Source organism: Oncorhynchus masou, chromosome 15, assembly GCF_036934945.1.
Source record: "Oncorhynchus masou masou isolate Uvic2021 chromosome 15, UVic_Omas_1.1, whole genome shotgun sequence".
Classification (NCBI taxonomy): Eukaryota; Metazoa; Chordata; class Actinopteri; order Salmoniformes; family Salmonidae; genus Oncorhynchus; species Oncorhynchus masou.
The window spans coordinates 74,884,668-74,910,580 of NC_088226.1; the positions used below are offsets into that span (position 1 = coordinate 74,884,668).

Consider the following 25,913-nt stretch of genomic DNA (forward strand, 5'->3'; position numbering starts at 1 on the left):
GTGTAGTTCTGGTCTTCACTGATCTCCATCGGCTCCATCTGTGGAGTAGTTCTGGTCTTCACTGATCTCCATCGGCTCCATCTGTGGTGTAGTTCTGGTCTTCACTGATCTCTGTGAGCGCTATCTAGCTGAGCCTTGAGCTCTACCTTATCTAGCTTGGCCTTGAGCTCTACCTTATCTAGCTGGGCCTTGAGCTCTACCTTATCTAGCTTGGCCTTGAGCTCTACCTTATCTAGCTGGGCCTTGAGCTCTACCTTATCTAGCTTGGCCTTGAGCTCTACCTTATCTAGCTTGGCCTTGAGCTCTACCTTATCTAGCTGGGCCTTGAGCTCTACCTTATCTAGCTGGGCCTTGAGCTCTACCTTATCTAGCTGGGCCTTGAGCTCTACCTTATCTAGCTGGGCCTTTAGCTCTACCTTATCTAGCTGGGCCTTGAGCTCTACCTTATCTAGCTGGGCCTTGAGCTCTACCTTATCTAGCTTGGCCTTGAGCTCTACCTTATCTAGCTGGGCCTTGAGCTCTACCTTATCTAGCTGGGCCTTGAGCTCTACCTTATCTAGCTGGGCCTTTAGCTCTACCTTATCTAGCTGGGCCTTGAGCTCTACCTTATCTAGCTGGGCCTTGAGCTCTACCTTATCTAGCTGGGCCTTGAGCTCTACCTTATCTAGCTGGGCCTTTAGCTCTACCTTATCTAGCTGGGCCTTGAGCTCTACCTTATCTAGCTGGGCCTTGAGCTCTACCTTATCTAGCTGGGCCTTGAGCTCTACCTTATCTAGCTGGGCCTTTAGCTCTACCTTATCTAGCTGGGCCTTGAGCTCTACCTTATCTAGCTTGGCCTTGAGCTCTACCTTATCTAGCTGGGCCTTGAGCTCTAACTTATCTAGCTGGGCCTTGAGCTCTACCTTATCTAGCTTGGCCTTGAGCTCTACCTTATCTAGCTGGGCCTTGAGCTCTAACTTATCTAGCTGGGCCTTGAGCTCTACCTTATCTAGCTTGGCCTTGAGCTCTACCTTATCTAGCTTGGCCTTGAGCTCTACCTTATCTAGCTGGGCCTTGAGCTCTACCTTATCTAGCTTGGCCTTGAGCTCTACCTTATCTAGCTTGGCCTTGAGCTCTACCTTATCTAGCTGGGCCTTGAGCTCTACCTTATCTAGCTGGGCCTTGAGCTCTACCTTATCTAGCTGGGCCTTGAGCTCTACCTTATCTAGCTGGGCCTTGAGCTCTACCACAGCACAGGAACACTCTGACACCAAGGGGTCAGTTTGGCATGCTATACTAACCGTTCTTTCCTGTTGGTAGAAAACAATTAAGTCATCTATTAGGCTATAGTATATTGGCCATATACCACACCTCCTCAGGCCTTATTGCTAAAGTATATTTCCTTCTTTATCAAATTGATCAAGCACAAATATAATATTTCTTTCAAACCACTTAGGGAAGAACAAAGAACTGTTTTTAACCTCAATATTTTTGTTGTTCCACAGAAGTGCCTTGTGTGGGGAGAAGTTGTGGCCATAACATAGTTTCCAGGCTAAAAGGGCTTGTTCATGAAATTTGGACCGTTTGATGGGTAATTTTGCTAGAGAATAGTTGCACTTCCACACACATGTAAGACCACCCAGTTTTAGAATGAAGTACCATAAAGATTCAGAGTTAAACATCTTTTATCCAGTTTACTTTAAAGGTATCGTTGATATCAATGAAATCTAGTACTTCAAGCCTACCATCAGCTCTTAGGTATGATATCACAGACTTCTCAAGTTTGTGTTGTTTATTTTCCCATATAAAGTCTAGAAAAGTTTTGTTGGTATCCTTGCTGGTTTGATCAGCTACAAATAAGGTTTGAGCAGGGTAAAACAAAACGTGACAGACCCTCTGCTTTGGACAATAAAACCCTTCCAATAATAGGGAGGTCACGCTGGAGCCAATTAAAACACGGATTTAGTTTTTAACCTCTGAGAGAAAGCGGGATGCTGACGGATAACACCGTTAACCAATCACTAACAACTCGAGTTGTTTTCGCTAATACGTCACTTCCTCTAAATTCTCTTAATTTTTTTTGGAGCGTTTGACTCGTTTACACTTTCTTTTTTTGTGGACGTGATAGGTTTTGTTTTGATCGTGGCTCCCATCGAAATGGTCTCAAATGAAGATAAATTACTACATCTATTTATAATATGGTCTGTTGCTACGTTAGCTCGCTAATTAAGCAACCATTTAATCACGACACAATAGCTAATTAGCTATCTTTTGCCAAAGCTGCTACGTAGCTAGCGCAACAACACTGCTGAAACTCGGGAGACGTTAGCTAGCTACCCTAATCTAGTTTGATGGAGTGCCCTCATTTGAACTCCAATGTTTGCATTACCATAGATTCCTCAAGCTTCCCCCATGGTTCCCCATCCTCCTGGTGTTGCAGCGGTGAGTTAGTATACATTTAATTCTGGTAGCTAACGTTAACAACCACCTTTAGTTGAGCTAACTAGCCCACCTGATAGCTACTTGTCTTGACTAGGACTTGTTTTTCTACAGTTTCCCCTGGCTGTCTCTTGATTTGTGAAGTTATTTGCCTCGCACACATTTTTACACATTTTGCACCAACGCAATGCGATGCACCTTCATTGATTTAATAATATTCAGATATTTCTATAATGAAACTAACTTGATGGTGACTCATCTATTTTCATGGCGTGTGAATGTAACCCCATTCATTGACGCCTATTCACGATAGTATCTCCTGACCGGGGGAGTTGCGTTAAGACCCCCGACACGAGTCTAAACATTAACACTCATCGCTTAACGGTAGTATCACATAGAGAATAATGAGGCAGATATTTCATCGGATGTATAAATGTGAAGCATCCGCTTCACACAAATCTGGTAGTGAGAGGAAGCCCACTGGCCGGCAGTGTGAGAAGATGGAACTAGATGGAGTTTGGCTGACATTTTGCACATTTTATCATCACTGAAACGTTTGATCTCAATAAAGTTAAGTTACCAAAACTAAAATATATTATGAACAGAGTGGACTAAGTCTTGTAGACTTTACCCTTTGCAAAAGTTTAAAATTGCGTTGTTTAGGAGTGGAAAGGCGAATTCAGTTATTGCACACTCGGCACTTCAGAGAAGGCGTTCCCTAACGGAAATATGCAGATATCTTATAGAACTCGCCAATAGGATCTCGCTATCTCGTGCTTAACTCTGCCCACTTCCTTTCTTGTTTTTCCCTCTGACTCATTTGCTCCCATTGGAAACGACAGGCTGTGCTCTGTCTTGGTTTAGTTACACACATCTTTGATAGTATCTTCTGACCGGTCAAGTTGTCTTTATTAAGAGCCCGGACGCTTGTTTAAACATTAACACGCATAGCTTGCTTATATTTCCTTATAGTTCCTTATATTTCCAAAAACATATTTAAAAAAATAACTACTCGCATTGTTAGGGTTGGTGTTCCCACACAGACATATCGCCATGTTTTTATTTATTTATTGCAACAATAACAATATTACACATCAATACACGGACATTCCTGTGAATACAATGACAAAAATGAAGTAATAGAACACCAGGACATCATTAATATGTGACAAGGCAATGAGACATTAACAGACATTGAGACATCTAATCATTTCCCCAACTTTTTAAGTTTCACAAGTTGGAGGGATTTATAAAAAATGATCAGTTCAATGAAGAAGAATAAAAACCTACAAAATAAGGACATTTTCCACCCCATTTAAATTTGTGAATAACAATGTTTAAAAAATAGTTATGATTAGAATTACAAGGATAAGCATAATGCCATTTAACATCATGAAAGGTAAACATAGGTAATTCTGGTAAAATGAAACATAGGTAATTCTGGAGATTTTATACACAACCATTCATGAATTTCAATCCATAGTTTACTAGAATGGTGGCATGAAAAAAATACATGCTCTTTAGATTCTGAATCAGCGGAACAGAAGAAACCAGGCATTTGGTCAAAATGGAATCTTTTGTGCAAGAAATCATTTCCAGGATAGATGTAAAAAAATATTGTAAAATTAGTTTAACTTTTGGGATGACTGGGCAAGTAAGGCAAAAGGTAGTTGCATTTGACCATAACATGGGTTGGTCCCTTCCATAGCATTATAGAATTATAATCACAAACAATCACTTAACTGCCAATCATATCCACTTATTGTTGCATTTTTATTTTATCCAAAAGATTAGTCATTAATTTGTAAACTTGGAAAAGAGAGAACAACTTCATAAAAGTGTTCTTAATAAGTCCAAGTAAAGGAAGTGGAAATGCTTTGCAAACCTTTCATATATTCTCTCTGAGTAATATTAACCTGAAATGTACCAATGAACTCATCAAATGGTAAGATCTCCCCAGTGTTGTCTACCAAATCACATACAAAATGAGTACTCTTGTCAAACCAAAGGCCTTTGAAAACGGATTTCCTATTAATTTTAAAACTATTATTCCAAATCCATGTTTTGTGGGGGGGGGGGTTTATTGTCCTTGATTATAATTTTCCAGAAAAATAACATGTGCTGGTGTAACTTAAACAACTTGACATTTAATTTGCTAGGGTCAAAATCACATTTCATTAGGAATTTAAGTCCAAGTTTATTAAACAGTTAGGGATATGATACCACAGAGGTAGGATTAGACAGACATTTCAACCATTTCATTCTAAAAGCTCCCACTAACAACTCAAAATCAATAGCCTGTTAACCTCCACGATCATAGTCTTTCACTAATTGTGATTTCCAAATATAATATGTTTAATTCCTCCAAACAAATCTAAATTTAACAGAATTTACTTTTTTTTGTTTTAGGTTATTAGAAGAGAAAGTAACTGACTTGGGTAAATGATTTTAGATAAACCATCTGTCTTGGACAAAAGAATTGCAACCCAAACCATCAAACTAATAAAAATAAATAAAAAAGACAGCAAAAAAACCAACGTAATTTTAATTTTAAGATGGCTTGAATTCACTGTAAAGTTCAGGAGCTCAGTTTAATGAGACCACTCACTCCGCCATCTTGTCCCCAACCACATATCTCCACGTTACATCGCTTATTTACTGAGACAGTCGGGAAAAGTGGCCACCTGCTCTAATTAGCGATCTATCACGCTCCGAAAACCTGTGTGAGCCTAACTGGTGGGGAGGAAGCGTATTTCATGAACTGGAGGCACACACAGCTTGTAAAATAATCAGGATTTCATTTATTTTACCAGGCAAGTCAGTTAAGAACAAATTCTTATTTTCAATGACGGCCTGGGAACAGTGGGTTAACTGCCTGTTCAGGGGCAGAACGACAGATTTGTACCTTGTCAGCTTGGGGGTTTGAACTCGCAACCTTCCGGTTACTAGTCCAACGCTCTAACCACTAGGCTACCCTGCCGCCCCAACCTGGCTACCCTGCAGCAGGATATCATTCTGCCAGGTAGGCATAGGCTACTTTGTAGCTAGTTAACATTTACACTGAAGAAAATATAAACGCAACAAGCAGCAATTTCATAGATAGTTCATACAAGGAAGTTAATCAATTGAAATATATAATATATATATATTTTATATAAAGTAGCCTATGCCTACCTGGCAGAATGATATCCTGATTATTTTACAAGCTGTGTGTGCCTCTCGCCACTACTTTAATACGCATCGTGGGGAAAACACTGGTTCATACGGAGCCACATGTGGGCCAATGTAACCTCTGAACCCTACATACGGCGAAGAAGGGTTGGAGAGCTATGAATGTCCTAACGTTACATAGCGTCTAACGTCTCTTCTTCTCTCTAGTTTGCAGGTCAAACAAAAGTCCTTGGGTATGTCTCACCTGTCTCAATGTGCATTGTGGGAGGTTAGTATTGACATGCAATCATTGTAGCTACTTGCAGTAGATAGTCGGTCATCTATTTCAACAGGACCCATTCCAGCTTTTAGATGTGTATGAAGGTCCATGTGACTATTGCGAAAGTGATATTACCTTAACCGATGTAAAACTGTAGTTCAGTGCTTGTGTTGTGTTTAATGCAGTCAACCTTTTTCCCTCTCCAGGTATGTGAATGCTCATGCTAAGCAGCACTATGAGGACAGCCAGAGTCAGGTGACGGGAGGTGCTGGTCAGAAGAGATGTGAGGAGCAGGAGAAGAACGCTCAGCACCTGGTCTGCATGGACTGCAGCAGCTACAGTCTCTTCTGGTGAGTGGACCACCTGGTCTGTAGCAGCTACAGTCTCTTCTGGTGAGTGGGCCACCTGGTCTGTAGCAGCTACAGTCTCTTCTGGTGAGTGGGCCACCTGGTCTGTAGCAGCTACAGTCTCTTCTGGTGAGTGGGGGCCGCCTGGTCTGTAGCAGCTACAGTCTCTTCTGGTGAGTGGGCCACCTGGTCTGTAGCAGCTACAGTCTCTTCTGGTGAGTGGGGGCCACCTGGTCTGTAGCAGCTACAGTCTCTTCTGGTGAGTGGGCCGCCTGGTCTGTAGCAGCTACAGTCTCTTCTGGTGAGTGGGGGCCACCTGGTCTGTAGCAGCTACAGTCTCTTCTGGTGAGTGGGCCGCCTGGTCTGTAGCAGCTACAGTCTCTTCTGGTGAGTGCGCCACCTGGTCTGTAGCAGCTACAGTCTCTTCTGGTGAGTGGGGGCCGCCTGGTCTGTAGCAGCTACACTCTTCTGGTGAGTGGGCCACCTGGTCTGTAGCAGCTACAGTCTCTTCTGGTGAGTGGGGGCCGCCTGGTCTGCAGCAGCTACAGTCTCTTCTGGTGAGTGGGGGCCACCTGGTCTGTAGCAGCTACAGTCTCTTCTGGTGAGTGGGCCGCCTGGTCTGTAGCAGCTACAGTCTCTTCTGGTGAGTGGGCCGCCTGGTCTGTAGCAGCTACAGTCTCTTCTGGTGAGTGGGCCACCTGGTCTGTAGCAGCTACAGTCTCTTCTGGTGAGTGGGGGCCGCCTGGTCTGTAGCAGCTACACTCTTCTGGTGAGTGGGCCGCCTTGTCTGCAGCAGCTACAGTCTCTTCTGGTGAGTGGGCCACCTGGTCTGTAGCAGCTACAGTCTCTTCCGGTGAGGGGGCCGCCTGGTCTGCAGCAGCTACAGTCTCTTCTGGTGAGTGGGCCGCCTGGTCTGTAGCAGCTACAGTCTCTTCTGGTGAGTGGGCCACTTAGCTTGATAGCTGTGTTTGCTAGACTAGTAGAGGCCATTGTGCATTGACTTTACCTGAGAAGAACTGTGGTACAGGATTCAGAAACATCTTGGCCCTTGCGTACTTATTACGGCATAGTGACAGGTGTGGCATTGACCCCTCTCTCTCTCTCTGTAGTTACATGTGTGGCGTTGACCTCTCTCTCTCTCTGTAGTTACAGGTGTGGCGTTGACCTCTCTCTCTCTGTAGTTACAGGTGTGGCGTTGACCCCCTCTCTCTCTCTGTAGTTACAGGTGTGTCGTTGACCTCTCTCTGTAGTTACAGGTGTGGCGTTGACCTCTCTCTCTCTCTCTCTGTAGTTACAGGTGTGGCGTTGACCTCTCTCTCGCTCTCTCGCTCTCGCTCGCTCTCGCTCGCTCTCGCTCTCTCTCTCTCTCGCTCTCTCTCGCTCTCTGTGTGTGTGTTGTCACAGGTGTGGCGTTGACCTCCCTCTCTCTGTAGTTACAGGTGTGATGACTTTGTAGTGAACGACACCAAGCTAGGACATGTGCAGAAGGTCAGAGAGCATCTACGGAGTCTGGACAAGTGAGTATTCATTAGCAGGATGACCCTACAATGTCTTGTCATTTGCTACTGTTTGCCAACTGGGGTGTTTTCACTAAGAATCAAATGGGAGCAAATTGAACAGAACGTGGAGGGACCTAACTGAATTTGTCTAAGCAAAACCCTAATTTGTATTGCAAAATGGTTTCTGTTGCCAAACATTTTGCTCTAGTGTGCAACTAATGAATATTAGGGCTAATCACATTTAGTCGACTGGTCGTTTGTTGGGTCGATAGGCTGTTTGCTGGTCGACCGAGATTTGTTTTAGTTGAGCAGCCGCCCCAAAAATAAGCGTAAAAATATCATGGTGTTCAAGACAACTGTCTGATTGGCTCCTCTGAGTGGACTGATCCATTGTGGAGGCTGTGGGGATGGTACAGTCCATCATTCTTACACATGTGCTTCTGAAATTGTATATGGTTATACACCGCTCAAAAAAATAAATCCGCTGAAGAAAATAATCTCACAGCTGAATCTAGTTGATGATCCCTGATAGAGGGTGTCATTCGGGACCCTATTCTACACTGCCTACTTATCATTAATGATATATCTACAATGCAATGTCTTCCAGTTCTCCATTGGCTGTTGACAGACAGAGAAGCTCTCGTCTAACTGCTATAATTTACATGATGAACTGGGTGGTTCGACCCTGAATGCTGATTGGCTGACAGCCGTGATATTTCCGACTGTATACTACGCGTATGGCATAACATGTATTTTTCCTGTTTTTCCTGTTCTGATTACATTGGTAAACAGTTTATAATGGCAATAAGGCTTGTGGTGTATGTGGCCAATAAACCACAGCTAAGGGCTGTATCTAGGCACTCCGCGTTGAGTCGTGCTTAACATCAGCCCTTGGCCGTGGTATATTGACCATATACCACACCCCCTCGGGTATTATTGCTTAATTATAATGCTGTGCATTTGTCAGTTGAGACTGGATGTTATTTATCTCCTACAGCTCTCCACTGGCTGTTGACAGGCGGACAAAGAGGAAACTTCTGGAAAGCAACTCTCCTACCAGTAAACTGGTGAAGGACAATGTGAGTTCCACGGTTTGATGGGTTTCATTTGCCAGATGTAACAATTAGATGTTTCCTGATCTTATATCTCTCAGATACAGACACTTCAGAACAAACTTCCTTTTAGATTGTTTTGTAAGATGTAGTGAATCTGTTATGCAATGTGTTTCTATGGGCTAATAGATAATAATACATATTTTTTTAAATATTTTTTGATCCTTCAAGTGGTCTTTAAAAGTCTAAATCAAATAGCTAAATGATCCTTGGTTTGTCCTTAAAATAATTCCGTATGTTAGTGCATTATTGCCCCCCCTTATTGTTGATACTGAATGTTATCCGATCTTCAACCAACACCTAATATTAGATAAAGGGAACCTGAGTGAACAAATAACACAACAATTACATATTTAAATAACAAAGCTATGAAAAAGTAATTGCAGCACCCAATGCCCCTGTGTGGAGAAAGTAATTGCCCACTTACACTCAATAACTGGTTGTTCCACCTTTAGCTGCAATGACTCCAACCAAACACTTCCTGTAGTTGTTGACCAGTCTCATGTCTCTGAAGGAATTGTGGCCAACTCTTCCATGCAGAACTGCTTTAACTCAGCAACATTTGTTTGGTTTTCAATCATGAACTGGTCGTTTCATGTCCTGCCACAACATCTCTATTGGGGTTAGGTCTGGACTTTGGCTAAGCCTTTCCTAAACTTCAAATTTGTTGCTTCTTAACCATTTTCATTTGGACTTAATTGTGTTTTGGATCATTGTCTTGCTGCATGACCCAGCTGGCTTCAGCATCACCTCCCAGATTGATGGATTGACATTCTCTGATACAGAGCAGAATTCATGGTTCCGTCTATTAAGTCGTCCAGGTCCCGAGGCAACAAAGCCTCCTCAAACCCTCACACTACCACCAACATGCTGACCCCAAACCATCACACTACCACCACCATGCTGACCCCAAACCATCACACTACCACCACCATGCTGATCCCAAACCCTCACACTACCACCAACATGCTGACCCCAAACCATCACACTACCACCAACATGCTGACCCCAAACCATCACACTACCACCACCATGCTGATCCCAAACCCTCACACTACCACCAACATGCTGACCCCAAACCATCACACTACCACCAACATGCTGACCCCAAACCATCACACTACCACCACCATGCTGACCCCAAACCATCACACTACCACCACCATGCTGATCCCAAACCATCACACTACCACCACCACGCTGGACCCCAAACCATCACACTGCCACCACCACGCTGGACCCCAAACCATCCCACTGCCACCACCACGCTGGACCCCAAACCATCACACTACCACCACCATGCTGATCCCAAACCATCACTCTACCACCACCATGCTGGACCCCAAACCATCACACTACCACCACCATGCTGATCCCAAACCATCACTCTACCACCACCATGCTGGACCCCAAACCATCACACTACCACCACCACGCTGGACCCCAAACCATCACACTACCACCACCACGCTGGACCCCAAACCATCACACTACCACCACCACGCTAGACCCCAAACCATCACACTACCACCACCACGCTGGACCCCAAACCATCACACTAGCACCACCACGCTGGACCCCAAACCATCACACTAGCACCACCACGCTGGACCCCAAACCATCACACTAGCACCACCACGCTGGACCCCAAACCATCACACTAGCACCACCACGCTGGACCCCAAACCATCACACTAGCACCACCACGCTGGACCCCAAACCATCACACTAGCACCACCACGCTGGACCCCAAACCATCACACTAGCACCACCACGCTGGACCCCAAACCATCACACTAGCACCACCACGCTGGACCCCAAACCATCACACTAGCACCACCACGATGGACCCCAAACCATCACACTAGCACCACCACGCTGGACCCCAAACCATCACACTAGCACCACCACGCTGGACCCCAAACCATCACACTAGCACCACCACGCTGGACCCCAAACCATCACACTAGCACCACCACGCTGGACCCCAAACCATCACACTAGCACCACCACGCTGGACCCCAAACCATCACACTAGCACCACCACGCTGGACCCCAAACCATCACACTGCCACCACCACGATGGACCCCAAACCATCACACTGCCACCACCACGATGGACCCCAAACCATCACACTGCCACCACCACGATGGACCCCAAACCATCACACTGCCACCACCACGATGGACCCCAAACCATCACACTGCCACCACCACGCTGGACCCCAAACCATCACACTGCCACCACCACGCTGGACCCCAAACCATCACACTGCCACCACCACGCTGGACCCCAAACCATCACACTGCCACCACCACGCTGGACCCCAAACCATCACACTGCCACCACCACGCTGGACCCCAAACCATCACACTACCACCACCACGCTGGACCCCAAACCATCACACTACCATCACCACGCTGGACCCCAAACCATCACACTACCATCACCACGCTGGACCCCAAACCATCACACTACCATCACCACGCTGGACCCCAAACCATCACACTACCACCACCATGTGTAACCGTTGCTATGAGATTCTTCCTGTGGAATGCAGTGTTTGGTTTCTCACCAGGCATAATGGGACTCATGTCGTCCAAAATGTTATACTTTTGACTCATCTGTCCGTAGAATATTCTTCCAAGAGTTTTAATGATCATCCATGTGCTTTTTGGCTATCTTGAGTCAACACTTTTGGATGAGATGGGTCCCACAGTTTGATCTGGAGAAAGCCATGCAGTCATAAACCAATGAAAGACTGAGTCATTTTCATAGCCAATCAAATGGGAAGAGAAGGGAATATAGCGTACGTTTTTAAGTGTTAAATTAAAATACACGAATAGTTTGTCTATGCATCAGAGACGGAGAAATAGAAACAATCTTTTCTGATTGAACAGCAAATAGAGTAACTCATCCTATTTCTATTGGCTGACTGTCACTGGTGCTCTTTACTGCCCAGCGCCAGTCGGGTTCGAATAGGTTAGACTATTGTCCGTCACATCACGATGTCGTCACCATGGCTGTCGGTCATCAATGATAATACTGTAATATCGCGACAACCCAAATGGCTACTAGTTTACAGACTGTGACAACCCAAATGGCTCTAAACACAGTCCAGCTGCTGTAGACCCAGACTGACTGTTCTCTAAACACAGTCCAGCTGCTGTAGACCCAGACTGACTGTTCTCTAAACACAGTCCAGCTGCTGTAGACCCAGACTGACTGTTCTCTAAACACAGTCCAGCTGCTGTAGACCCAGACTGACTGTTCTCTAAACACAGTCCAGCTGCTGTAGACCCAGACTGACTGTTCTCTAAACACAGTCCAGCTGCTGTAGACCCAGACTGACTGTTCTCTAAACACAGTCCAGCTGCTGTAGACCCAGACTGACTGTTCTCTAAACACAGTCCAGCTGCTGTAGACCCAGACTGACTGTTCTCTAAACACAGTCCAGCTGCTGTAGACCCAGACTGACTGTTCTCTAAACAGTCATGTCTGCTTTGACACCCTCAGACTACTTATGATGGCTGCCCCAACTTCGTCCTCTAATAGAGGAATCTATTGGCAGTTTCCCTGTCTGTGTGCACTGTTGCTTCATAAAGGCTCAGCTATGGTCTCTCTCCTTCCTCTCAGGGTGGGGCCTCCGCTCTCTCTGCCATGGGATTACGTAACCTAGGCAACACATGCTTTATGAACGCCATCCTGCAGTCTCTCAGGTAAGTCCCTCAGGTGAGTTGTGGTTAGGTTTAGGCAAGTCTCTCTGGTGAGTTGTGGGTTAGGCTCTTTCCCCCAAGCCCAGCCCAGCCCAGCCTCCCCCGGCCCAGCCCAGCCACTTTCCCGGCCCAGCCCAGCCTCCCCCGGCCCAGCCCAGCCACTTTGTCTCTCTTGTGAGTTGTGGGTTAGGCTTAGGTAAGTCTCTCAGGTGAGTTGTGGGTTAGGTTTAGGCAAGTCTCTCAGGTGAGTTGTGGGTTAGGTAAGTCTCTCAGGTGAGTTGTGGGTTAGGCTTAGGCAAGTCTCTCAGGTGAGTTGTGGGTTAGGCTTAGGCAAGTCTCTCTGGTGAGTTGTGGGTTAGGCTTAGGCAAGTCTCTCAGGTGAGTTGTGGGTTAGGTTTAGGCAAGTCTCTCAGGTGAGTTGTGGGTTAGGCTTAGGCAAGTCTCTCAGGTGAGTTGTGGGTTAGGTTTAGGCAAGTCTCTCAGGTGAGTTGTGGGTTAGGCTTAGGCAAGTCTCTCAGGTGAGTTGTGGGTTAGGCTTAGGCAAGTATCTCTGGTGAGTTGTGGGTTAGGCTTAGGCAAGTCTCTCTGGTGAGTTGTGGGTTAGGCTTAGGCAAGTCTCTCTGGTGAGTTGTGGGTTAGGCTTAGGCAAGTCTCTCTGCCCAAGCATAACCTCTCTGGAGGCTGGGCTTGGGGCGGGGGGAAGAGGCTGTGCCGGGGTGGAAGAGGGGCGGAAGGAAGCTGGGCCGGGGGCGAAAGAGGCTGGGCCTTGGGGGAGGCTGGGCCTGGGGGGGGGGAGGCTGGGCCTGGGGGGGGGCGAAAGAGGCTGGGCCTTGGGGGAGGCTGGGCCTGGGGGGAGGCTGGGCCTGGGGGGGGGGGCTGGGGGAAGGAGGATGGGCTGGGGGAAAGGGGCTGGGCTGGGGGGGGGAGGAGGCTTGGCTGGGCCGGGCGGGAAGGAGGCTGGGCCGGAGGTTGGGCTTGGGGGAATGAGGCTGGGCTGGGCTGGGAAGGAGGCTTGGCCCGGTGGGGGGTGCGGGAGGCTGGGCTTGGGGGAAGGAGGAGGCTGGTCTTGGGGGAAAGGGGCTGGGCTTGGGGGGGAAAGGGGCTGGGCTTGGGGGGGAAAGAGGCTGGGCTTGGGGGGAAAGAGGCTGGGCTTGTGGGGGAAAGGGGCTGGGCTTGTGGGGGAAAGGGGCTGGGCTTGGGGGGAAAGGGGCTGGGCTTGGGGGGAAAGAGGCTGGGCTTGTGGGGGAAAGGGGCTGGGCTTGTGGGGGAAAGGGGCTGGGCTTGTGGGGGAAAGGGGCTGGGCTTGGGGGGAAAGGGGCTGGGGAGGAGGCTGGGCTTGGGGGGGGAAACGGAAGAGGCTGGGCTTGGGGGGGAAACGGAAGAGGCTGGGCTTGGGGGCGGAAGGAGGCTGGGCCCGGGGGGGGGAGGCTGGGCTTGGGGGGGGGGGGGGAGGCTGGGCTTGGGGGGAAGGAGGCTGGGCCCGGCTTGGGGGGGTAAAGAGGCTGGGCTTGGGGGGAGTAAAGAGGCTGGGCTTGGGGGGGGTAAAGAGGCTGGGGGAAGGAGGATGGGCTTGGGGGGGTAAAGAGGCTGGGGGAAGGAGGATGGGCTTGGGGGGGGGTAAAGAGGCTGGGGGAAGGAGGATGGGCGGGGGGGTAAAGAGGATGGGCTGGGGGAAGGAGGATGGGCTGGGGGGGAAAGAGGCTGGGCTTGGGGGGAAGGAGGCTGGGCTGGTTCCGGGGGTAAAGAGGCTGGGCTGGGGGAAGGAGGCTGGGCTTGGGGCTGGGGGAAGGAGGCTGGGCTTGGGGGGGGGGGGAGGCTGGGCTTGGGGGGGGGAAGGAGGCTGGGCTGGGGGAAAGAGGCTGGGCTTGGGGGGGGAAGGAGGCTGGGCTGGTTCCGGGGGTAAAGAGGCTGGGCTGGGGGGAAAGAGGCTGGGCTTGGGAGGGGAAGGAGGCTGGGCTGGTTCCGGGGTAAAGAGGCTGGGCTGGGGGGAGGAGGCTGGGCTTGGGGGGGGGGGGGGCGGAGGCTGGGCTGGGCCGGGGGAGGAGGCTGGGCTTGGGGGGGGAAAGAGGCTGGGGGAAGGAGGATGGGCTGGGCTGGGCCGGGGGGGCGGGCGGAGGCTGGGGGAAGGAGGATGGGCTGGGCTGGGCCGGGGGGGCGGGCGGAGGCTGGGCTGGGCCGGGGGAGGAGGCTGGGCTTGGGGGAGGGGGAAAGAGGCTGGGGGAAGGAGGATGGGCTGGGCTGGGCTGGGCCGGGGGCGGGCGGAGGCTGGACTGGGCCGGGGGAGGAGGCTGGGTTTGGGGGGGAAAAGAGGCTGGGGGAAGGAGGATGGGCTGGGCCGGGGGAGGAAGGAAGCTGGGCCGGGGGGGGGCGAAAGAGGCTGGGCTTGGGGGGGAAAGAGGCTGGGCTTGGGGGGGGAAGGAGGATGGGCTGGGCTGGGGGGGGAAGGAGGATGGGCTGGGCTTGGGGGGGGGGGAAGGAGGCTGGGCTGGTTCCGGGGGTAAAGAGGCTGGGCTGGGGGGAGGAGGCTGGGCTTGGGGGGGGGGGAGGCTGGGCTTGGGGGGGGAAAGAGGCTGGGCTTGGGTGAAAGGGGCTGGGCTTGGGGGGAAAGGGGCTGGGCTGGGGGGGAGGCTTGGCTAGGCCGGGCGGGAAGGAGGCTGGGCCGGGGGTGGAGGTTGGGCTTGGGGGAAAGAGGCTGGGCTTGGGGGAAAGAGGCTGGGCTTGGGGGAAAGAGGCTGGGCTTGGGGGGAAAGATGCTGGGCTTGGGGGGAGGAGGCTGGGCTGGGCCGGGCGGGAAGGAGGCTGGGCCGGGGTGGAGGTTGGGCTTGGGGGAAAGAGGCTGGGCTGGGCTGGGCTGGGCCGGGGGGAAGGAGGAGGCTGGTCTTGGGGGAAAGAGGCTGGGCTTGGGGGGGGGAAAGAGGCTGGGCTTGGGGGAGGGAAAGAGGCTGGGATTGGGGGGGAAAGAGGCTGGGATTGGGGGGGGGGAAGAGGCTGGGCTTGGGGGGGGGTGAAGAAGGTGGGATTGGGGGGGGAAAGAGGCTGGGCTTGGGGGGGGGTGAAGAAGGTGGGCTTGGGGGTGGGAAAGAGGCTGGGCTTGGGGGGGGGGTGAAGAAGGTGGGCTTGGGGGTGGGAAAAAGGCTGGGCTGGGCCGGGGGGGGGGGCTGGGCTTGGGGGAAAGAGGCTGGGCTTGGGGGGGAAGGAGGCTTGGGGGGGGAGGCTGGGCTGGGCCGGGCGGGAAGGAGGCTGGGCCGGGGGTGGAGGTTGGGCTTGGGGGAAAGAGGCTGGGCTGGGCTGGGCCGGGGGAAGGAGGAGGCTGGTCTTGGGGGAAAGAGGCTGGGCTTGGGGGGGGAAAGAGGCTGGGCTTGGGGGGGAAAGAGGCTGGGCTTGGGGGGGGAGAGAGGCTGGGCTTGGGGGGGAAAGAGGCTGGGCTGGGCCGGGGGTGGGACGGAGGCTGGGCTTGGGGGGGGGCTGGGCCGGGCCGGGGGGAGGAGGCTGGGCTGGGCCGGGCGGGTAGTAGGCTGGGGGGAAAGAGGCTGGGTTTGTTGGGGGTAGGAGGCTGGGGGGGGGAAAGAGGCTGGGTTTGTTGGGGGTAGAGGCTGGGCTGGGCCGGGGGCGGAAGGAGGCTGGGGGGAACGAGTCTGGGGTGGAAAGGAGGCTGGGGGGTGGAAAGGAGGCTGGGGGGGGGGGCTGGGTTTGGTGGGGGGGAAGAGGCTGGGGGACGGAGGCTGGGCTGGGGGAAAAGAGGCTGGGGGACGGGGGGAAAGAGGCTGGGCTGGGGGAAGAGGCTTGGCCGGGGGGAAGGAGGTTGGGCTGGGCCGGGGGAAAGAGGCTGGGCCTGGGGGAAGGAAGGGGGTTGGGAAAGAGTCTGGGCTTGGGGGAAAAGAGGCTGGGCTTGGGGCGGGGGAAGAGTCTGGGCTTGGGGGTGGGACGGAGGATGGGCTGGGCCGGGGGGTGGGACGGAGGCTGGGCTTGGGGGTGGGACGGAGGATGGGCTGGGCCGGGGGGTGGGACGGAGGCTGGGCTTGGGGGGGGGGCTGTGCCGAGGGGAAAAGAGGCTGGGTGTTAAGAAGCTGTTTCTATTCCAGCAACATCCAGCAGTTCAGCTGTTATTTCATGGAGCTGCCAGCGGTGGCGCTGCGGAGCGGGAAGACTGCAGGGCGACGGATGTACCACACCCGCAGCCAGGGGGACACCAGTGTGTAAGGTCTTACGTGTGTGTGTGTGTGTGTGTGTGTGTTTGCAGGGCCTGAAGCTACATTTTTGGTCCACCAGCCACTGTGGCAGATCTACCAGCCACGCAGATTTTTACCAGCTAATATAAAACATTTACACCAAAAACCGTAACACTTGAGCATGCTTTGTTTGTAAAACAATGCGTGTGATTCTAGTAAGAAGTAATGTGGTCTATTGCTCCATTTCTTTTAACCACTGGAGTCAGGGTGTAGCTGACCAGTAGCTGCTCTCTTCCCTCGACGCTGATATTCAGACATTGAAAAGAAACCTAGCTTGTGAACAAAATCTAAGTAGCCAAGAAACATGAGGACAGTCTCACTTCAGTTTTGAGTAAATTAGGCCCAACTTTTATGCCTTCTATAAATGAATGTCTCACTCGGCACCCAGCCAGGCTGTGTTGCAGCGCGAGGTGGGATATAGTTTTTTGTGCCATTCATTTACCAGCTATTTAACAAAATGGCAGAAATACTTTGAAAACTGCTACTGCAGCATTTATTTTGCTATACATGTGATTATACTTGACTATTTTATTCACAAATACGAGTGAAATGCCCCCACTGTTGTCCCCTGACCGTCTGCCAACGTGGCTGGTTAAATGCTCCCACTGTTGTCCCCTGACCGTCTGCCAACGTGGCTGGTTAAATGCTCCCACTGTTGTCCCCTGACCGTCTGCCAACGTGGCTGGTTAAATGCTCCCGCTGTTGTCCCCTGACCGTCTGCCAACGTGGCTGGTTAAATGCTCCCGCTGTTGTCCCCTGACCGTCTGCCAACGTGGCTGGTTAAATGCTCCCGCTGTTGTCCCCTGACCGTCTGCCAACGTGGCTGGTTAAATGCTCCCGCTGTTGTCCCCTGACCGTCTGCCAACGTGGCTGGTTAAATGCTCCCGCTGTTGTCCCCTGACCGTCTGCCAAACGTGGCTGGTTAAATGCTCCCGCTGTTGTCCCCTGACCGTCTGCCAAACGTGGCTGGTTAAATGCTCCCGCTGTTGTCCCCTGACCGTCTGCCAAACGTGGCTGGTTAAATGCTCCCGCTGTTGTCCCCTGACCGTCTGCCAACGTGGCTGGTTAAATGCTCCCGCTGTTGTCCCCTGACCGTCTGCCAACGTGGCTGGTTAAATGCTCCCGCTGTTGTCCCCTGACCGTCTGCCAACGTGGCTGGTTAAATGCTCCCGCTGTTGTCCCCTGACCGTCTGCCAACGTGGCTGGTTAAATGCTCCCACTGTTGTCCCCTGACCGACTGCCAACGTGGCTGGTTAAATGCTCCCACTGTTGTCCCCTGACCGACTGCCAACGTGGCTGGTTAAATGCTCCCACTGTTGTCCCCTGACCGTCTGCCAAACGTGGCTGGTTAAATGCTCCCACTGTTGTCCCCTGACCGTCTGCCAACGTGGCTGGTTAAATGCTCCCACTGTTGTCCCCTGACCGTCTGCCAACGTGGCTGGTTAAATGCTCCCACTGTTGTCCCCTGACCGTCTGCCAACGTGGCTGGTTAAATGCTCCCACTGTTGTCCCCTGACCGTCTGCCAACGTGGCTGGTTAAATGGACTTCCTACCCGCCAAAGCCTTAATCTACCCTCATGTAAGAGTCAAAAATACACCATAGGGCTGGGCGATACCAAATATCATATCACAGTATAAAAATACACTTCACCTTATTTTATGTTTTTGAATAATATAAGTTAATGTGCTTTATTGAGTAGCGCATGGCACTAGGGTGGCAACACATACAGCACCAGTCAAACGTTTGGACAAACCTACTCATTCCAGGGCTTTTATTTAAGACATCAAAACTATGAAACAACACACATGGAATCATGTAGTAAGAGAATCAGTGTTAAACAAATCTAAATGTATTTTAGATTCTTCAAAGTAGCCACCCTTTGCCTTGATGACAGCTCTGCCTACTTGGCATTCCCTTGATGACAGCTTTGCCTACTTGGCATTCCCTTGATGACAGCTTTGCCTACTTGGCATTCCCTTGATGACAGCTTTGCCTACTTGGCATTCCCTTGATGACAGCTTTGCCTACTTGGCATTCCCTTGATGACAGCTCTGCCTACTTGGCATTCCCTTGATGACAGCTTTGCCTACTTGGCATTCTCTCAACCACCTTTCCTTCAATGCTTTTCCAAGAATCTTGAAGGAGTTCCAACATATCGAATGTCCATTTCTCGTGTTTATTGGGCTTGGTCTTTAGCCTTATTTGCTTATTTGCTTATCTTCTGTATACCACGTGTCACAACACGACTGATTGGCTCAAACGCATTAAGAAGGAAATTAATTCTACAAATTAACTTTTAAAAAGGCACACCTGTTATTTGAAATGCATTCCAGGTGACTACCTCATGAAGCTGGTTGAGAGAATGTCAAGTGTGCAAAGCTAGTTTTGGTGGCTTCACTATTCTACAATGTAGAAAATAGTGGAGGGGGGGACTTATGAGTAGGTGTCCAGATGTTTGACTGGTACTGTACATTGTAAGTGATTTCAATGGGTCTTTCTCCTTTCTCACTGTTTTATACTGTTCAACTTCAACCCAAAATTATAGTCATCAGTTTCTGCATTTCCTGCACTCATTTGAGAATTTCTACACTGCATGTAGAGCTGCACGTTATGGGCAAACAATTTATAGGCCTGTTTTTAACCAAGTGTTGGAATTGCGATTTGACTTGTGATTTAGATCAAAACTCTTGGGTGTACTGTTAAGAGTCTTGGAAATATAATGATTCATTCTATAGTTAGAATATAAATGTGGGCACTTTGAATACAGTGTTTGACATGACAAAGAATTTAAATGCCAGGGAGGATTTGTTGTGACAGGGTTGGAACCAAAGTGTTGATAAGTGTTTCATAGGGGACCCTATAATCTTTGGCTACATGTTTTATCTTAGCTTTTTAATGTAGCTAACATATTCTTGCATTGTGCATTCATCATGATTTAGAACATACCTGTTGCACAAAAACATATGCTGATTGGTTTGGAGTTTGTGAGCAGCACAGAGGATGTTTAACTGAAGGAGGTGTGATCTTGAAGGTTCCTGGTATTGACAGTAGTCCTATGTTTGTCTCTGTTTCCCAGGTCCTTGGTGGAGGAGTTGAGGAAGACCCTGTGTTATCTGTGGCAGGGTGGCCCAACAGCCTTCAGCCCCGACTCTTTGTTCTACGTTGTCTGGAAAATCATGCCCAGCTTCAGGTACTAAGAGCGTCTGCTAAATGACTTAAATGTAAATGTAATGACAGTGGGCTTTTCCCCTCCGATTTAATGTTGGGATCATAACATAAGACAACTGATCTAGGATCAGTTCTGGCCTTTCAGAACATCTGTTAAGATTAAATAGACAGGTGGAGTCCTGATCCTAAATCAACACGCCTTCTCTCTCTTTGTGGCAGTGTTGTAATATTTGAGACCAATTGAGTGTCTCGAGTCAGAATTTTATTTTCAGACATTGAGGACGGATAATTTCTTCCCGAAACCAGTGGAGTAAAAACCTCCTATCAGCTCCAGTCAGCGCCTGCTTTGCCAGGCCAAATATCCTTTCATGACGTCTTATCACCTATTGAAACCTGAGCTTCCTATTTGTGACATTACTGTCCTTATATCCTCAGACTTTGTCTCGCTCGTCAGAACTTTAATTGGCTGGTAGGGAAGAGGACACCTTCAGTCCATCTATTATAGATCTGTTAGTGTCATTTTATATTGGATCTCGATCTGCCCTCAGCATGTCTAAAGCAGCCTTAACGTTTGGGTTGCAGACATGTTCAGAACATATCACTGTTGACCAGTAATGTTGCTGTCCTTGACCCTGTGTTGTGTCCAGGGGGTAACGTTGATGTCCTTGACCCTGTGTTGTGTCCAGGGGGTAACGTTGATGTCCTTGACCCTGTGTTGTGTCCAGGGGGTAACGTTGATGTCCTTGACCCTGTGTTGTGTCCAGGGGGTAACGTTGATGTCCTTGACCTTTGACCCTGTGTTCTTCCCAGAGGGTACCAGCAGCAGGATGCTCATGAGTTCATGCGTTACCTACTGGACCATCTCCATAGAGAACTACAGGGCGGTCTGAACGGAGCCAAGCACCCTGCTCTCCCCGGTCCACCGGATTCTGTTAACGTGTCAGTAGACCCTACTCTGTCACGAGACGGGCTCCCGGTGCCCCAGGACGAGGGGAAACTGCCCGCCGCCGGGGGGAAATGCTGCATGTAAGAACTTCCTTTCTAGTCTGATTGGATAGTAGTGTCTGTCTGGTGTTTCCATGTACAGGAGCCATTGGCCGGCCATGGTATCTGGATTTCAGATAGAACAGCTGAACCCTGATGCATGTTTACCACAGCAGATGGCCTAGGACAGACAAGACCATACTGAGTCATGTACACTCCCCTACCTATTTATTTAAACAGTAAAACAAATTCATTGGACTTTATACTCAATCAAATCAATCAAATATATTTATAAAGCCCTTCTTACATCAGCTGATATCTCAAAGTGCTGTACAGAAACCCAGCCTAAAACCCCAAACAGCAAGCAATGCAGGTGTAGAAGCACAGTGGCTAGGAAAAACTATCATGAAAGGCAGGAACCTAGGAAGAAACCTAGAGAGGAACCAGGCTATGAGGGGTGGCCAGTCCTCTTCTGGCTGTGCCGGGTGGAGATTATAACATAACATGTCCAAGATTTCAAATGTTCATAAATGACCAGCATGGTCAAATAATTATAATCACAGTGGTTGTAGAGGGTGCAACAGCACCTCAGGAGTAAATGTCAGTTGGCTTTTCATAGCCGATCATTAGGAGTATCTCTACCGCTCCTGCTGTCTAGAGAGTTGAAAACAGCAGGTCAGGGTTCCATAGCCAATCATTAGGAGTATCTCTACCGCTCCTGCTCTCTAGAGAGTCCAAAACAGCAGGTCTGGAACTGAAACATTTTGAAGCGACAGGATAGAATGTCTCCTTTAATTTGAGGATATTTTCATATCTGTTTTACTGTTTAGAAATGAAGGTACTTTGTGTCTAGTCCCTCCCCCCTCCAATTTTTAAAGGCGTCACAAGTATTTCGACAATTTCACTTGGTGTATTAAAGTAGTCAAAAGTTTAGTATTTGGTCCCATATTCATATCACGCAATGACTACATCAAGCTGGGGACTACAAACTGGTTGGATGTGATTAGTTTGGGTTGTTTCAGATTACTTTGTGTCCAATAGAAATTAATGGTAAATGTATTTTCATTTTGGAGTCACTTTTATTATAGATAATAATAGAATGTTTCTAAACACATTAATGTGGGTGCTACCATGGTTATGGATAATCCTGAATGAACCGTGAATAACGATGAGTGAGAAAGTTACTGAGGCATAAATATAATAACCACCAAAAATGCTAACCTCCACTTCTATTGTAATGGTGAGAGGTTAGCATGTCTTGGGGGTATGATATAAAATGCTAACCTCCACTTCTATTGTAATGGTGAGAGGTTAGCATGTCTTGGGGGTATGATATATAATGCTAACCTCCACTGTTATTGTAATGGTGAGAGGTTAGCATGTCTTGGGGGTATGATATAAAATGCTAACCTCCACTGTTATTGTAATGGTGAGAGGTTAGCATGTCTTAGTGGTATGATATATAATGCTAACCTCCCCTGTTATTGTAATGGTGAGAGGTTAGCATGTCTTGGGGGTATGATATAAAATGCTAACCTCCCCTGTTATTGTAATGGTGAGAGGATAGCATGTCTTGGATGTATGATATAAAATGCTAACCTCCCCTGTTATTGATAATGGTGAGAGGTTAGCATGTCTTGGATGTATGATATAAAATGCTAACTTCCCCTGTTATTGTAATGGTGAGAGGTTAGCATGTCTTGGATGTATGATATAAAATGCTAACCTCCCCTGTTATTGTAATGGTGAGAGGTTAGCATGTCTTGGATGTATGATATAAAATGCTAACCTCCCCTGTTATTGTAATGGTGAGAGGTTAGCATGTCTTGGAGGTATGATATAAAATGCTAACCTCCCCTGTTATTGTAATGGTGAGAGGATAGCATGTCTTGGATGTATGATATAAAATGCTAACCTCCCCTGTTATTGTAATGGTGAGAGGTTAGCATGTCTAAGGGGTGACGTCGTCCAGGGGATCATCAGCCTGATTCAGCCACGGGCCTAGAGATATGTACATATATATTTTACTGAGGGGATGGTCAGGGGGCCTGAACATAATTACAATACATTTTTGGACTGCAAATTGACCACAAGAATCCCAGACAGATAAAATATTTGACTAAAACATTATTTCAAACCTTGCTTACATTTGTATATGGTCACTTGTCCTATATTTTTATTTAATCTTGTCCCTGCAGGAGGTCTTTTGGTAGGCTGTCTTTGTAAATAAGAATTTGTTCTTAACCGACTTGCCTGGTTAAATAAATGAAAATAAAACCTATATGATATGTCTCTTATGTGTGGGATTACTTTGAACACATTTCCAAAATTGAAATTCACCTGTCGCTGATGTCCGGGTGTTTTTTAGTCTTATGTCCATTATAATTTCTTGCTCACAATTTTGGGGGACCAAATAAAATCACCTGTGGGCTAAAGTTGGCCCACGGGCCACCTGTTGGGGAACCCTGATGTAGTCGTTGCGTGACGTAATATGGGACCAAAATTTAAAAAAACTTCACTGAATTTGAATTTGTCCAAATACTTGAAGGGGGAATAGATGCATAAATTACTTTGATTTCTAAATGCTAAAACAGAGAGGAAAATGCCCTCAAATAAAAGGTTTCTGTTGAGTGAGCTGAATGCTGTCCAGCTGAACGCTGTCCAGCTGAATGCTGTCCAGCTGAATGCTGTCCAGCTGAACGCTGTCCAGCTGAACGCTGTCCAGCTGAATGCTGTCCAGCTGAACGCTGTCCAGCTGAATGCTGTCCAGCTGAACGCTGCGATCATGTGAGAGAGGGGATAGAGCCTCTGTTTTCTACATCAATACCGTTGAAAGGAACATGCATTTCCACGACCACGTTGCAGACGCTTGCTGAAGTGGCTCTTCTTTTCAGAGACGGCAGTTCTACTGTGGTCACGTCTATATTTGGCGGCGTTCTGCAGAATGAAGTCAACTGCCTGATCTGTGGGACTGAGTCGAGAAAGTTTGACCCTTTCCTTGGTAAGTCCCGCCCACCTTCAGCCCGGGGGTCAATTCCATTTCAATTCCGTCAAATCAGGAACTTAACAGAAATTCCAAACGTCCCCTGGCCTCCAGATCTGTCCCTGGATATTCCCAGTCAGTTCCGACACAAGAGAACCAAGGACCAAGAGCCTGGTCCTACCTGCACGTTACGAGGTGAGTTCTGTTGTACCATTGATGCTCTAATGTGCTCAACTGTAGCTGTATTCTGCTGTTGGTTGTCAGACTGCCTGCACCTGTTCTGTTGTAGATACATATGACTGAGGAGTGACTGGGCGTATCCCACTCTCTATGCACTACCCATACAAGATGAGTTATGTTCTATTGAACAGTGGTGGACGTAAACAAATGTATAGGTGTTGTTTAATATGCTCGGTCTCTGTCATAGTGCGTGTTCTCTGTCTCTTGGGTCATAGTGCGTGTTCTCTGTCTCTTGGGTCATAGTGCGTGTTCTCTGTCTCTTGGGTCATAGTGCGTGTTCTCTGTCTCTTGGGTCATAGTGCGTGTTCTCTGTCTCTTGGGTCATAGTGCGTGTTCTCTGTCTCTTGGGTCATAGTGCGTGTTCTCTGTCTCTTGGGTCATAGTGCGTGTTCTCTGTCTCTTGGGTCATAGTGCGTGTTCTCTGTCTCTTAGGTCATAGTGCGTGTTTTGTTGGTCATCAGACTGCCTATATATGTAGCTTCGGACTTTGAGGAACTAGACCAGACAGAGAGATTGTTATATATCTAACTCAGTTTGTCACAATTCCTGACATTTAATCCTAATAAAAATTCCCTGTTTTAGGTCACCACTTTATTTTAAGAATGTGAAATGTCAGAATAATAGTAGAGTGATTTATTTCAGCTTTGATTTCTTTCATCACATTCCCAGTGGGTCAGAAGTTTCATACACTGAATTAGTATTTGGTAGCATTGCCTTTCAATTGTTTAACTTGGGTCAAACATTTCAGGGAGCCTTCCACAAGCTTGAATTTTGGCCCATTCCTCCTGACAGAGCTGGTGGAACTGAGTCAGGTTTGTAGGCCTCCTTGCTTGCACACGCTTTTTCAGTTCTGCCCACAAATGTTCTATAGGATTGAGGTCAGTGCTTTGTGATGGCCACACCAATACCTTGACTTTGTTGTCCTTAAGCCATTTTGCAACAACTTTGGAAGTATGCTTGTGGTCATTGTCCATTTGGAAGACCCATTTGCAACCAAGCTTTAACTTCCTGGCTGATGTCTTGAGATGTTGCTTCAATATATCCACATCATTTTCCTCCCTCATAATGTCATCTATCTTGTGAAGTGCACCAGTCCCTCCTGCAGTAAAGCACCCCCACAACATGATGCTGCCACACCCGTGCTTCACAGTTGAGATGGTGTTCTTCGGCTTGCAAGCATCCCCCTTTTTCCTCCAAACATAACAATGGTCATTATGGCCAAACAGTTCTATTTTTGTTTCATCAGACCAGAGGACATTCCTCAAAAGTACGACCTTTGTCCCCATGTGCAGTTGCAAACCGTAGTCTGTTTTTTTTAATGGTGGTTTTGGAGCAGTGGCTTCTTCCTTGCTGAGCGGCCTTTCAGGTTATGTCGATATAGGACTCGTTTTACTGTGGATATAGATTATTTTGTACCTGTTTCGTCCAGCATCTTCACAAGATCCTTTGCTGTTGTTCTGGGATTGATTTGCACTTTTCGCACCAAAGTACATTCATCTCTAGGAGACAGAACATGTCTCCTTCATGAGCGGTATGACGGCTGCGTGGTCCCATGATGTTTATACTTGCTTACTATTGTTTGTACAGATGAACGTGGAACCTTCAGGTGTTTGGAAATTGCTCCCAAGGATGAACCAGGCTTGTGGAGGTCTACAATTTTTTTTTCTGAGGTCTTGGCTGATTTCTTTTGATTTTCCCATGATTTCAAGCAAAGAGGCACTGAGTTTGAAGGTACGCCTTGAAATACATCCACAGGTACACCTCCAATTGACTCAAATGATGTC

General features: G+C 48.6%; 1 protein-coding gene across 1 annotated transcript in view; it reads left to right on the forward strand.

Annotated features, from left to right (window-relative positions):
• The first annotated feature begins 2,047 nt into the window (after window positions 1–2,047).
• usp3 (ubiquitin specific peptidase 3) overlaps window positions 2,048–25,913 on the forward strand; it is a 33,578-nt gene continuing 9,712 nt past the window's right edge. Inside the window, exons 1-11 of the mRNA XM_064990236.1 lie at window positions 2,048–2,421; window positions 5,797–5,857; window positions 6,055–6,198; window positions 7,629–7,712; window positions 8,692–8,773; window positions 12,445–12,527; window positions 16,607–16,720; window positions 19,831–19,944; window positions 20,733–20,948; window positions 23,801–23,907; window positions 24,004–24,084. Of these exons, the coding sequence (XP_064846308.1) occupies window positions 2,331–2,421; window positions 5,797–5,857; window positions 6,055–6,198; window positions 7,629–7,712; window positions 8,692–8,773; window positions 12,445–12,527; window positions 16,607–16,720; window positions 19,831–19,944; window positions 20,733–20,948; window positions 23,801–23,907; window positions 24,004–24,084 (1,177 nt within the window). The 5' untranslated portion in view covers window positions 2,048–2,330. The remainder of the gene's footprint in view (window positions 2,422–5,796; window positions 5,858–6,054; window positions 6,199–7,628; window positions 7,713–8,691; window positions 8,774–12,444; window positions 12,528–16,606; window positions 16,721–19,830; window positions 19,945–20,732; window positions 20,949–23,800; window positions 23,908–24,003; window positions 24,085–25,913) is intronic.